A 14286-nucleotide genomic window follows, 5' to 3' on the forward strand; every position below is an offset into this window, starting at 1 on the left:
TTAAAAAGGAGAATAGAGGCAACTTTGTGGAATTGGTCTTACTCAAGATGCACCTCAGAAACTTGTTTCTTCCAGTCACCAGTATACAATTATAGTAATAGCAGAACTGAGATTTAGAAAATCTAAAAATATTTGAAGAAATTTTTAGAAGTTTTAGTTGGTTGTTGGGATTTTTTTCCCTTTTAGCTCACAGAAGCGTGTATTTTGAGGGTCTCATGCATGCTTTGAAATTTGCTTTTCCAGTTTTGCCTCCTGTGCTAGTGCCACGGCACACTGAGATTCTGACGGAGCTTCCACCTCTTGACGACTATACCCATTCCATTCCTGAAAACACTAACTTTCCAGCTGGAATTGAGCCACAGAGCAATTACATACCAGGTATGTTTTTTAGCTCCCACTGTACACAGTATGTTTAACATTGTATCACTGGTACAAAGATAATTTCATCCTTCTAAGTGATCAAATAACTTGAAAGATGCACCAGTAAATTAAATCAACTAGATTGTATGTATTAATTCCAATGGAAATACCTGAACAGTGTTGCTTGCAGAACACAGTCCTGTGTGAAACCATATTGCTGTGGTTTCACAATAGCTTAATTGGTTTCAATAGGTTAATTAAGATTCAGAATTCTAATGAGTGCAAAGTAGACTTTCACATTATTCTGTAAGCCTGTTTTACAACCATATAGGGGTTGCCAAATGCTGTCTATTGGAGATTGAGTAGCAAAGTGCTGCTCGATGTTGTCACAGTATGTGGAGAAAACCTTAAGTTGCAAAACAGTGACTTAGAAGTGTTTTTATCTGTAATTCACAATCAATCAAGGTCTGCTTTGTGTATTTGTTTCTATTGTGTGGAGTCTTGTCCTTTCAGTATGAAAGGACAACCAAGAATTCCCTGTTTTCCACCCCAAAACAAATAGCCAGGCTAATCTGTTACAGTGCACTCGAAAGTCTGTACCCTTATTGAAACATAAAAACAGTGACCTTTGTTTCCTGCCCAGCTTCCTGTTTCCTGTCTCTACAGGAAGTTGTCTGAAGTGTAAAACCAAGCAAATGTGAAGTTTACTCATAAATGTTTATTGCTGCTGTGTTATGAACAAGCTCAGAATTCAAATCTCTAAGGATAGGATGGCTGCCTTGAAATTCAGATACATGCAGTGTGCACGTTTGGGATGTGTCTAAACATCTTGGGATGTTGCTTATGTTTTCTTTAAATGTATCCAAGAATTGAAATGGCACCAAAACAAATCAGTTAATTTGATCTTATCTGTTTAGTTTGTGCCACGTTTGTTGCCACCCGGGGACACCAGATCTTCAACGAACAGGTTAAGGTGCTAGAAGCTGGTGTTACTTTCTTAACTTACATACACTTTTTTGAATCAGTGTGAGAGCTTTTGCTGGCATTTGCAAACAACCTGTGGGAAAGCCACCATTTGAAAATCCATTGCAGTGGAAATGAGCTAAAGCAACTAGGTATTTATTTGCAGGAAGTCTGTTCAAGGTGATTGCAGGTATTCGTGTGATCTTGCAATGTTTATGCAGCTAACCACACCTTGCCTCCTCTTTGTCACCGACACCCTCCTGTTGTATGGCATCTTTATTTGACCTCCCTAACTTAATCTTGAGTACTTAGCTGAGTATTGGTAACTCTTGTGTGTCTGGACAGCCTGCTTCAGAGAACTGTTTTCTGTAGCTGTAGGTTGCCACAACTGTGGTAGTTTCTCACCCCAGCACTCTCTCAGAACTTGGTCTACAGTGAGGCTGATTTTACCTACAGCTGGTAAGATGGTGGTCATGAAGATGCAGGATGGCCTTTGGGGCTGTATGTTCCCTTTCAGGTTATGGATGCCCTGAGTAGTCCCCAGTTCTGGCAGCATTCAAGCTGTGCTAAGAGTTGCTAATGTTGCACTTGAGCATTTATTTGCAGCTGTGGTGGTGCTCAACCCCTGACCCTGAAACAGTATTAATAATACTAGGTGGAGGAAATTTTCTCTGTTCAGACAGAAACTACATGTGGAAAATAATCTGTGCCAGAGTGCCTATATTAGCAACTGGAAACAGGAGGCATGGGTTGGATTGGAAATGGTTATTAACCTTTTACCATGGCTGTGAGCTTAATTATAACAAATGATTTGGAGATGTGTGGAGTCCACTTTATCACAACAAATTCTATAAGAGTAATTCAAAACAAATATGATTTTTGTCAAACTTTTTTGTAGCAAAAATTCCCCTTAATCATCCTTTTAAATGCTCACTTGAATTTTGTCACATCTATACTTAGCACACTAGTTTTACAGAATGAGTCAAAGATATTGTCCTTCTGGTTCATTTTTATTTAACTGACTTAATCTGGCTTCCTCTCGCTGACTTCCTTCTGATCTTACTATATTTCTGTAAATCTCAGGCACAGTATTTGATATAATTTGATTTTAATTCTTAAGCAAAAGGCTTCATCTTTAAAGTACTGCTGTTTGGTAATAGTATAATTAGATGTGTTTACTCCCTCAGATGTCTTGGAGACAATTTTGAGGTGATAGTAGAGATAGCTCAAACACTTTCACTAAAGAAATGCAGATTTTGCGTTTAATGTATAGGAAAAGATACTGCTCAGTTCAAAGAAAATTATTTCCTGAAAGGCAGTTGGTTAATGCATTATCTGGATTACAAAGTACATTTCGAATAAAGAAGAACATCCATTCTCTCCTGGATTTTGAAGGCATTTCTGTGGAATTAGACGCAGTTTCTAGTATCAGAATGCTTCAAACTTATTACTGAGCTTACTTTGGTCTATGAAACTCCATCTTAAATCTAGTTAAGACTAGGCTGTAGTTTTCATAGAGCTTGGAGGTAATAATAATGATGATGATAGAGCCTTTGTAGTGTGACCAGTTAGATAACACAGTGGAATCAGCTGTGCTGTAGTGAAGGTAAAATGGATTGGGCACTGAACTAAGAAATAACACTGAAATCTAGAAACTTATATAAGGTGTGGGAGGGCATCTGATCTGATGGTTATACTACAAAAAGACAGCTCAGGTAGTTGTTTGGATTTTTTTTCTAGAAGTCACCAGGTAGGTGTTTATTTCATTTGTAATTCTACTAAATCTGAAATCTGATTGTTACCATTGCAAAATTGTTACTAGCTGTAGTGAAAGTAATGGAACAAGCAAGGATTATCTGCTAATGATATAACACATTTGAACAGTTGACTGGCAATACAAGAGATGGTACATTTTAGATAGGCAAGTAATACATTTAACCCAGTGGGAGAGAGACAACAAAATGAAATTCTAGTTCAGTATTCAGGTATGATATGGAACTCCTGAAGGCTTGAGGACTACAGTGCTGAATTCTACATCTCTCAGATTTCCCCAGTCATTCACCAAATAGGTAGATTTGTGTTTGGTTGTTCTTTGTTTTTTTTGGTCCGTTTGTTTTTTTTTTCCAACAGAAACACCACCTCCAGGGTATATTAGTGAAGATGGAGAAACAAGTGACCAGCAGTTGAACCAAAGCATGGATACAGGTAATATTTAATTTTTTGCTACTTTCAAGACATAGTATTAATAGTTGTGAACCCTGTGCGGGGCAGACTGAATGCAGCCTGAATGCTGATGGCAATAGCCCTCTGTATAACCAGGTGTTTTCTATGTAAAATACCACTTCCAGTCTTTTGTGAACAAAGTAATTTTTGCAAAGAGAATGCTTTTAAAATATTCTGTGCCATATTAAGTGCATTTCATTTGTTTTGTAAAAACATACAGGTCTAATTAGGTCTTCATCAGAAAGGCTTAAAATAGATTTTAATACCTAATTGGTTTCAACCTACCCCTAATTTTACTGTCTGGACAGAGGCTCATTGAAGCAAAAGGTCTGTTGGCCTAAACAAGTTACCAAAATGCTGCATTTTGAGAACCTGTCTCCTGACAACCTTACCACTTCTGCCATATTTTAAATAAGTTCTTGTATGGAAGGCTCCATTGGAAGAGGAGTAGAAACATTAAGTGTTTGTGTCTTTGTATGGAAGGATTTCTGTGTAATTTGGTTGGCCTTAGACTTGGATAAAGCACAGTTAATGTGCTGGGTAAGAATGTCCTGCTGTGTTCTGGCAGACTTGTGTGTGTTTGGTTAGCTGATGCTATCAACCTTTTTCAGTTAATTGAAATCAACTGCACTAGTTTCTGGAAGAGCTACAGTGTTTTCTTACTATTTGACAATAGGTACCTTAATTAACAAAGCCTCACATCAGCAGCTGTTGTAGGTATGTTTCTGTGCAAAGCTTCTCTTTATTTTACCCGCTAGTGTGGAAACTGCATTTGAGAGTGCATGGTTTTCTGTTTGTTTTCATTCCTCATCCCAAGAAAGAATAATTTCCTCAAAAGAGAAAATCCAGCTTGTTGTTTTGCAGAGATAAACCCTCTCCTTTGAGAACGGAGAGGCAGTATCCCACTTGCTTTACCCACTTAATCTTACCTTTTTTTTTTTTCCACTGAATTTTGGAAGAAATCACTGCATTCTCACTGGAGAAGTGCATCAATAAAGTCGTGGTCACAGAGTGCACATGAAGTGAGACCTCTGCCAAATACAACAAATACTAAGATGTTAATTAAATCTTTATGAGGAGGTATAGGTTCCCAAGAGCCTGGAAAATAAAATGTGATCTTAATTCAGACATGCCAGAAAATTGGTTGTAGGATTTCTGAGGCTTCTAATTCCAAAGAATTTCAGTACAAAACTGTATCTAGATAATGGTTATACCTACCCATCTGAAATAACAAGAATCATTTGCACTGAAATCATGTGCTCTGTATTGCTTCAACAGGATCTCCAGCGGAGCTGTCTCCTAGTACTCTTTCTCCAGTTAATCATAGCCTGGGTAAGCTGGAAATGCATCTAATTGTTTCTCCGTGTGTGGTAACGCTTTATACGTGTGTATATATATATATACACATATATATAATTACATTAAAAATGAGAATGTACTTTAAAAATTAGAGCTGTATAGTGAGGAGACTGGGTTGGCTTCCTGATGATAAACATGGTAGGGCTGGGTTAACAACTTGTTAACAAATACTCTCTTTCTGTAACTGTTGAGATTCTAACAAAGAGAAAGAATAATATAATTGTGTGTGGAATAGCATTTATAAAAGAAATAAGTTTGAAGGACGTTAGCCTATCCATAGTGCTGCCTAGACTTGCTGTCTTCCTTGTATCTGTGTTCTGCTCCTCTTATATACTGTTTCACCTGTAACAGCAACACAGTTGTTTTCCCCACATTAGTTGCCCACCTGCTTTGATCAGGTGTCATTGCTGTGTGTCTGTATAAATGCATCAGGAAGATCAGATTCCCTTGAGTTTGTTTGAGGAATAGTGATGGGATATATGATAGGAAAATGCTGTTTGGAGAGTTGTGTATGTAATTAGGGTTGGTGAAAAGAAGCAGCACAGGAAAAGCTGAGGATGCCCAGGGAAGGTACTGAGCTCTAGTAGGGGAGAGTAAAAGGAGATTAGAACTGCCTTTAGATAAAGAGACAATACAAGATCTAGTGTAATAAAAGGGAACATCATTTTAATATTAATATTTTTTCCTTTGTGTTGTTCAGTGTCTGATAGTTTGATCTTTTAACATTGCCAAAATGTTTGCAAGTTATAGAAAGCCAACAGAAATGTCTCAATGTCTGGCACTCACAGCAACATTAGCTTAATAATTTTGCCGAGCAAGATGCAAGTACTAAACTAAATGAGCTGTGGTCAGATTAGATCATCTGTTCTTCCTCCTTTCCTTCATGGAATATTGAATTTCATTCTGTTTACTAGGGTAGGTGAAAATGACAGCAAGCAGAACATAATATGAGTAGTTTGAGGAGACTACTGCTGTCATTTCTAGAAGAGACTAACAGCAGATTGGATAAACTTTTCAGCCTCAAATTCTATGTTAAGCTTGTCTCTTAATTTTCTTTTGTTTTTTCTTTTTTAGACTTGCAGCCAGTTACTTACTCGGAGCCTGCGTTTTGGTGTTCAATAGCATATTACGAATTGAATCAAAGAGTGGGAGAAACTTTCCATGCATCACAGCCTTCCCTGACTGTAGATGGCTTTACAGATCCATCAAATTCAGAGCGATTTTGTCTAGGTCTGCTTTCCAATGTGAACCGAAACGCTACGGTGGAAATGACAAGGCGACATATAGGTAAAAATCTCTGATCTTTTAACTGTTTAGTTTCATTTTAGCGTTGAGTTATCAGGAATGATCCACATAGGGTGGGCAGACCTTTGCGGTGGGATCCTTTCACCCTTGTGCAGCCAGCCATTGAACTTCTCTCTCAGGGCTTTCCAAGGAGAACTTGGTCTCTCTTGCTAAGGACAGTAGTGGAAAGACACAGAGGTCACAGTTTCTGAAACTGGGGGGAAACGTAGCATCCTCTGCTACCATATAGCCAGTCATAAATGGGAAGAGTTACAGCGATGGCTGGAGCTGAAAGGAGTTGCCTTTCCTCAGTCAGTAGCCAGTTAAGGCAGCACCAGTCACACAGCTCTCAGGCTGAGAGCAGCACCAGATGAAGCCACTCAGCTCTATGGGATTTCTGTTGCTCATGCTGCTGTTCTGCAAAAAGAAGGTGCACCAAAGCATCCTGAGGGGTAGGTTTTTGGATTTCAGGCTCCTTGTTAGACCACTGCCCTAGGTATTATTTATATTCAGAGCTGCTTATAATTGAAATTTAAGCTTTAATTACAAAAGTTAACATGTTGTTTATTCTAATTTATGAAATGTAGAATGGGCATTTTACTTTTTGAATTCTTTCCTGAAATGGGAAAAGCTGCCATTGAGATGATGTGCTGTTTTAACATCACAAAGGTTTTCTTTGTAGTGGCTAGTAAAGAATATTGTTTTCCACAATGCAGCAATTTAGCTTTAAGCTCTTCAATGAACTACGTTATATTTTCATGGGTTCTTTTATTTAACATCATTCATGAGATCTTTTTTGATTTTGCTTTTAGTAAAAAAGTTTAACCACTGAAGTAGAACCACAAACTGGTTTGTGTTGGAGAGGACCTCAAAGTTCATCCAGGTCCAAGCCCCAGCCACGGGCAGGGTCACCTTCCACTAGAGCAGGTTGCTCCAAGCCCCTCTGTCCAACCTGGTCTTGAACACTGCCAGGGATGGGGCAGCCACAGCTTCTCTGGGCACCCTGTGCCAGCACCTCAGCACCCTTGCAAGGAAGAGCTGCCTGAGATCTAACCTAAATCATCTGCTGTCAGCTTAATGACAGCCACATTCACAAGATTTTTTTTTTTGCTTTGTTTTTATTTTTACTAAAAAAATTAAAAATCTTTTCAGTAGAATCTTCTGACTCCCTTGATACCAAATGTAAATGCTTGTCTGGTAAAATCTTAGATGTGCAGAAGTTCAAGCTATGACTGCGCTGACTGAGCAAAGAGGTCAACGATGAGGAAAAGCAAAAATGAAAGGAGAGCTCTCTCTTTATAGAGCAGCTAATACTTTGTTTTGAAAATAGAGAAATAGAGAAAAAGGGGAAGAGAAACTGTGGCCTTCAAAAGACCTGATAATTATAAACAGTGTGCTTTATCAAAAGATCAGTTGTACATTGCTTATTTATGCTAGAAATGACCCATATGTTTTTTTTCCACTCAGAGATAACAAGATCACAATTTAAATGTGAGCAATAGGGTATCTTAGGTATATTTTTTTTGTAGTAGGGTTAAATAAAGTCATGTTGGTTTTGTCAAAGTAGCACAGAGAAAAGGGGTATGCAGTGGGTTGTGAAATAGTGTGGGTGCATGTAAGCTGAGACTGTTGAAGTGGTATACTTATTTTCCTTTTTTTTCTATAGTGGCCTGTGGCACTTCACATATAACACTTCTTAATATTAGCGCAGGTTTTAATTCTGAATCTAACCTTTTAACTTCAATTCTGGCACTTCTTTAAATGAAAAGGTTGTTTAGGAACAAATGCTTCCTAACTTGGATTTGGTTACAAGCCATTATGTGGCTAGGAAATTCTGTCTCACTCTTGACCAAAAATAATTCTGCTTCTCCTTCAAACTTTGTGTTGGAGGAAAGTGCCAGTTAATTGTGCTTTGGTCCTGCTGCAGCTGTGATGCTACAGCAGTGTGGTCCTGTAGATAATACATTTCTGCTTCTGCTGTAAAGAAAAGTTTTGGCCTTCTCTGAAAAAAAACACTCCCTTGTTTGTTAATCTGCTTGGGTCATATCATAACTAGAGTTCCTTTAAATTCTTCTCCAGGCCGGGGAGTGCGTCTCTATTACATCGGTGGAGAAGTTTTTGCTGAGTGCCTAAGTGATAGCGCGATTTTTGTTCAGAGCCCCAACTGTAATCAAAGATATGGCTGGCATCCTGCAACTGTGTGCAAAATTCCTCCAGGTCAGTAGCCTACCACAGGTCTCATGTAAAAGTATCTAGTGAATACATTCAACTGGATGACTTTTGATTTCCTGTTGATAGCTTCTTCACAGTTTTGGGGTTCTCTGTAGCAAACACAAATATTCATTGATTGTACTCTGACTTTTTTCTTTATAGGATGCAATCTGAAGATCTTCAATAACCAGGAATTTGCTGCTCTTCTGGCTCAATCTGTGAATCAGGGTTTTGAAGCAGTTTATCAGCTTACTAGAATGTGTACTATTAGAATGAGTTTTGTTAAAGGATGGGGAGCTGAATACCGGTAAGAGGAAAAAAACACAGAAAAAAACCTTTTCTTTTAGAGTTGTTAATTTTTCTTTTTTTCACTAATACACTATTTCTTTCTGGCTTGAAACCTATACATACAGAGTGCTCACTGCTACTGTAGGTATGCTTACTGTAAGTTGAACCTGTTGCTCCTAAGTCATAAAGAGTGGTAAACTGATTTAAGTATTGCATCGAAGTGGGCTGTTGATCAAGGAATGTCATCAAAGTTCTGTTTCCTCACTTGGTTGTGCTTGCTTGCTTATTGTGGGGAAATTCCTGACAACATCTGGGAGTTTCACAGTTTGTGCTATGAGATTATTTGCTGTCTGTTGGTTGTGCAGTCTTTTTGGCTGCTGTCCTGTTATGTGTATATATATATATATATATATGGACTATAAAAAAGTTCATTAGGTTTTGGTGTGGGAAGTAGTTGATAGAACCCAATAGAAATGGAGTCACTTGGAGTGCATTCTGCAGAATAAAACAGCTGGAGAACATAAATTTAAGAGATGGGAAATATTTTGAGACTCGTAGTGGAAAAAAGACTTTGCAGGAGTAAAATGACTGTTTGTGCAATAAAACTGCTAAAAACAGGTTTTTGAGTGGAAAAATTAGGTCTTTTATCTGCTTTGGAATACATTCAAATTTCATTCTCTATTAGTGCAAACTTAAGAGCTGTAGTTGAGGACAGGGCCTGTTTTTAATCTAGTTTGGGAATTTGAGAAGGGAAGGAATTGACTTCTGACTGAGTGGTATTAAAGATCTCTTTATTTTGGAGAGCTGGCAATGTGGTTTTCAGCAGATCCCTTAAACCTCCCTAGAAACTGTCCACTGAAAGAATGAAGTCTGATATATCAATACCCTATTGCAATATATAATTTTTTTTTTAATCTGTAGCATTTCTGAGGTTGAATAATGGCATGTAGGCTCCATTGTGAATCCTGGGGGTTTGATTCTTGTATCTGCTCTTGAAATAAAACATGTAAATAGCAGTGTCAGTATGTGGGGAGGCTTCTTGGCTACATGAAGCCAATTTTGTAAAAGCCTAATTAGATGAAATCAGAAATTTGAGTAATGGAATAAATTGGTACTTCTCTGTTAGCAAGAGGTACACAAGAAAGAATCTGGCTCAAGTTTAAAGAACTATTAGATTTGGCTTAAAAGAGTGTGTATGCACTTAGGCATAATTAAATACAACATTCAAATCAAACAGAAGAAAGGCTTAATCAGTTAGATTATATGGAGACAACTTGAAGTGAATGGAGTGTAAGTGCTGGGTTAAAACAGTGAGGAGGCTTTTGGTAAAGTTATTTTTAAGGAGAGAGAATGGTGGTTCTTAGTAGTCTGTAAACCATTCAGAGGTCATAAGATTGGAAAAGCTGCAGTGGCAACACTGCTGGAACAGCACAGAAACTGATTACTGACATAATGCTGAACTAGTTTCTTTGCATCTCTGTTTAAGATGATGCTAATAAATTATTGATGCAGTATATTTGTGAGTTATGCTGCAGTTGGATTAAAACAAGAAGAGGTTGCTCCTGCAAACACAACCTTGAATTGTAATGAATGTAGTCTGAGTTGTCAAAAAGACCAGAAAGCTCTGTAGTAATCCATCATTCTTATTACAGCTTCCATGCCTCATGTTTCTTATTGAGCAGGCCTTGGCAAAGTCAAAGCATTACTGGCATTTTAGTCATATGGTGTATGTGCATAAACGAGCAGGTATGGCAAGATGTTGCATCGTATAAGCTTGTAGACAAAATAGCTTGTGTTGCTTGATACATGTTTACTTGAATTGAGGATGGTGGTAGAAGTTCAGTTTAGCTGCCAAGTGTTCACATTGGCACAGGAGCTATCCAGGTCTAGGATCATCTTCTGAAGAAAGTTAGGTAGAAGGTGATTACAGCAAAGAGACTTGCTGGTAGATGAACTGGAAGTCTGTGGGGTAGAAGAGGCTTAGTTTTACCTTTGAGTTGACTGCTAAGTGACTGTCATTCTATCAGCCTTTGTCAGCATAGTGCAAAGCCAGGGTTGTTGAACAGAACCAGTAATAAAATTTGGAGGAAGTGTGTTATGGAACACATTGTATGGGAGTTGACAGCAGTGGAATAATGAACTTCCTTCTTTGGGAGAGGATTCGAGACTAAATGGAATTATATTTCCTGTGGTTTAGATTGTTCTTCTGTTGGATCACTTTTCTTTTTGTCATAGGCATTTGGGGCTGAGATAACAATGTTTTTTAGAGTGCTGAGAGCACAGACCCCAGCTCTTCTCCTAGAAAATGTGAAACCACAACTTTTGAAACCCATCCTTTTGCTGCCTTAATCTTTCTGCCTTTTCAGTTTCTCTGTTTATACAAACAGATTTCCTTAAAGCAAAGGGTTACAGTGCCAACAGTAAAAATGTAGGGGCTGGGTTTGTGTCTGACTAATCTGCTGCCTTTGAATCTTAATGCCTTGCTTTGACTTTGGGGTGGCTAGAATTACTAGGAAAAACTGGCCTAGCAACAGTAGTCTTGCCAGTCTACGTTGGGAAAACTCCCATGCCTGGAGTGGGTACAGTGAAATAACAGGATTTTTCAGCAGAGTATGTCCAATACAGATTTCTTTACTTTAGAGATGAGAAGGAAGATTTTTGAATAACAGATCCCTGAAACAAGTTTATATGGCAGAGTGAGTGAAGTTTTTATGGTTGTCAGCTCTTCATCTTTGCTAAGGCTTGATATATGGTGTTTAATTAGGGGAAAATTATGGGCAAGTTTATATAGGAGAAGAAGGGAGCAGTTTTCACTGAAGTTTTTTGTGTTATGATGTTGCCCAGAACACATGTAGAAGTGTGAGATCACAGGAAATCAGAGATAAAGTTTAGTGTTCCTTTGAGATAGCATCAGCTAGCACAGTATAACCACAGAGTCTGTTTTGACATAGGGTTTCTGACAACATCTAGCACTACGTTTATCTTGTTGATTGCTCCAGAAAGCCAGACCTTTATGATCAGCATGGAGTTGTGGCAGCCAACACTTCCTGACTTCCCTGTTCTTTATTTTGTAGGCGGCAGACAGTAACAAGCACTCCCTGCTGGATTGAACTTCATCTGAATGGACCTCTGCAATGGTTGGACAAAGTGTTGACTCAGATGGGCTCCCCTTCAGTACGCTGCTCCAGCATGTCATAAAACTCCTTCCTCCTTTATCAGTGGGCTAAATACTGAGTCCAATCAACAGACTTAATATAACTGCTCTTCTGTCATAGTAGTTGTGTGTGGTCCCTATGAACTCTTTACTATCCATAAAAAAAGGTTTCTAAAAAAAAAAGAAAAAAAAAAACAAAAACCAAAAAAAAAAAGGAAAAAAACCCTACAAACAAAAAAAAAGCCAAAAAAAAAAACCAAACAAAAACAGCACTTGAGGTCTCATCAGTTAAAGCACCTTGTGGATTCTGTTTCCTATACTCTGATACTAGATGAAAACTTAGTGTATAGAAATGCCTTCAGAAAGAAGGGACAGTTATAAAGACTCTTAATGGTGTTTTTATTGGGTATATAATTGAGTGTCCTAATGGTTTATCAATAACATGAATAGCTAAGTATACGTACATGATCTCAAATATCACACTATTGTGCTGTTCTACATTTTAGTTCTCATAAATAGTAGTTTGGGTTTTTTGTCTGGGGGGGGCAAATCTCTCATGAAATTCCAAGACTCTATTCCTTTATTCTTTTGTATTTTTTATATAAGCAAGTTTTCAAGTTGTCCTAAGCTTAAAAATCAGACTTTCCTTGTAGAAAAGCTTAACTTTTTGCTGCCTTCTTAAAAAAAAAAAAATAAAAAAAATAAAATCCCTCTATTGGAAGGGAAAGAGAAATGTCTTGAGATCCATCTGCAAAATCTTAAGACACTTTATATACTTAATGGGGCCTAAAATGAATTCATACTATAAATTCTGACTGTCCATCTCAGTAAGTCTACTTCTCTCTACTCATCTGCATTGATGCATCTATTGCCAACAGTATTGTTGTACTGATGTAATTTGGAACTTTTTTTCTACTTTGAATCATAGAGTCATAGAATCATAGAATCAATAGAATCATAGAATGGTTTGGGTTGGAAAGGACCTTAAGATCATGTTGTTCAGATCCCCTGCTGTGGGCAGGGACGCCTCACACTAGACCATGTTGCCCAAGGCTCTGCCTAACCTGGCCTTGAGCACTGCCAGGGATGGAGCATTTACCACCTCTTTGGGCAAACTGTGCCAGTGCCTCACCACCCTCACAGTAAAGTTTCATTATAATCAGTGTGTGTTTTCCTCATAGAATAAGAATTTTACTATAGCGTTGGACACTGGATTAAGTACACAAGGTGGTTGGCTTACTCCTTATATCTGTATTTTTTTCATTAAACATTTTTAGTTTTTGAAGCCAAATACCTTTTAAAAATCCTTTCCCAGAGTAAACTAAACTCTTTCGTATAAGTTTTAAATAGATGCAGCTTCTTAACATATTTCAGTAATAGAATTTAAATTTTTGAACCGTGTGGCTTTGTTTAGCTTACTTGCATACCAGATCATACGCATTCATTATGTCATAATGGGCCTTGTTATTAAAAGTAGTTGCTTCTGCAAAACCTCTAGGATAGTGGTTGCTGAGGTATGAGCAGCGAAGGAGGACTTCCAGGTTCCTCATGACAGTGCATGTTATTGTCAACCCTTGGACACTACAGCTGCACCATACTAAAAATGTTCTGAAATATATTCTACAAATAAGTCTTTTGGGGAAGGGTTGGGAAACTGTATAGAAGGGTTATTCTGACTTGAAAAATACACATTTTACTAACAATCTTGTGATCTAGCTGTCTGTCATTCTTTTGTTATTGTGGCAGTAGCGGGATTGCCTTTGTCTGTTTTTCCCATTGTTTCATCCATTGCACTAGCACTGTACTCTGCAAGTACATCTAGTCATAACTTCAGCTTTGAGAACAAAATGTGGCCAGTGTTACAGCTTTTAATCAGTTGACCGAATTGATGATAGCAGTGGATATGTTTATGCCATAAAGATGAGGACATTGAAGCAATACCAAAAATCAAACCTTGAAAATATGGGCCAGATACCTTTAAAAGAAAAATAACGGCAAAGCAGTTACCAGTTTGTGCTAGTTTTACCAGTAGACTAATGTATTGGTAGAACTTGTGAACCTAAGAAATAAGCTTCATGCGTGTTGCGTTTGCCTAATATGTGAACACACTAATAAAAGTTTTAATTCTCACAATGATAGTTGTGGGGTTTTATTAGCTTTTATATTATTGCTGTATATATTTTCTGTTGAAGGATAGGAATCACCCTAATCCACCTAAATAAATGGCACGAGTGTCCTGCATGTTGTGGCTGGAAAAGTGTAGTTTAGATGTTAAAACCACTTCTTTGTAAAGCTGTAGTGGAGGTTCTGGATCTTTGTGTGTTTAGTGATGCAAACTTCTACTCCAGTCATAGAATCGCAGATTGGTTTGTGTTGGAAGGGACCTTTAAAGCTCATCCAGCTCCAGCCTCTGCCATGGGCAGGGACACCTTCCACTAGAGCAG

General features: G+C 38.0%; 1 protein-coding gene across 2 annotated transcripts in view; it reads left to right on the forward strand.

Moving 5' to 3' along the window:
* SMAD2 (SMAD family member 2) overlaps positions 1–13975 on the forward strand; it is a 51609-nt gene extending 37634 nt beyond the window's left edge. For both annotated transcript variants that reach the window (XM_061450508.1, XM_061450509.1), the window contains 7 exons: positions 244–378; positions 3454–3528; positions 4825–4878; positions 5980–6192; positions 8269–8406; positions 8563–8707; positions 11763–13975. In XM_061450508.1, coding sequence (XP_061306492.1) covers positions 244–378; positions 3454–3528; positions 4825–4878; positions 5980–6192; positions 8269–8406; positions 8563–8707; positions 11763–11886 — 884 coding nt within the window. In that variant the 3' untranslated portion in view covers positions 11887–13975. The remainder of the gene's footprint in view (positions 1–243; positions 379–3453; positions 3529–4824; positions 4879–5979; positions 6193–8268; positions 8407–8562; positions 8708–11762) is intronic.
* The last annotated feature ends 311 nt before the right edge of the window (positions 13976–14286 follow it).

This window comes from Pezoporus flaviventris, unplaced genomic scaffold (assembly GCF_033815535.1).
Source record: "Pezoporus flaviventris isolate CSIRO_AGI_PZ_B2104156 unplaced genomic scaffold, CSIRO_AGI_Pfla_v1 ptg000010l, whole genome shotgun sequence".
Lineage (NCBI taxonomy): Eukaryota > Metazoa > Chordata > Aves > Psittaciformes > Psittacidae > Pezoporus > Pezoporus flaviventris.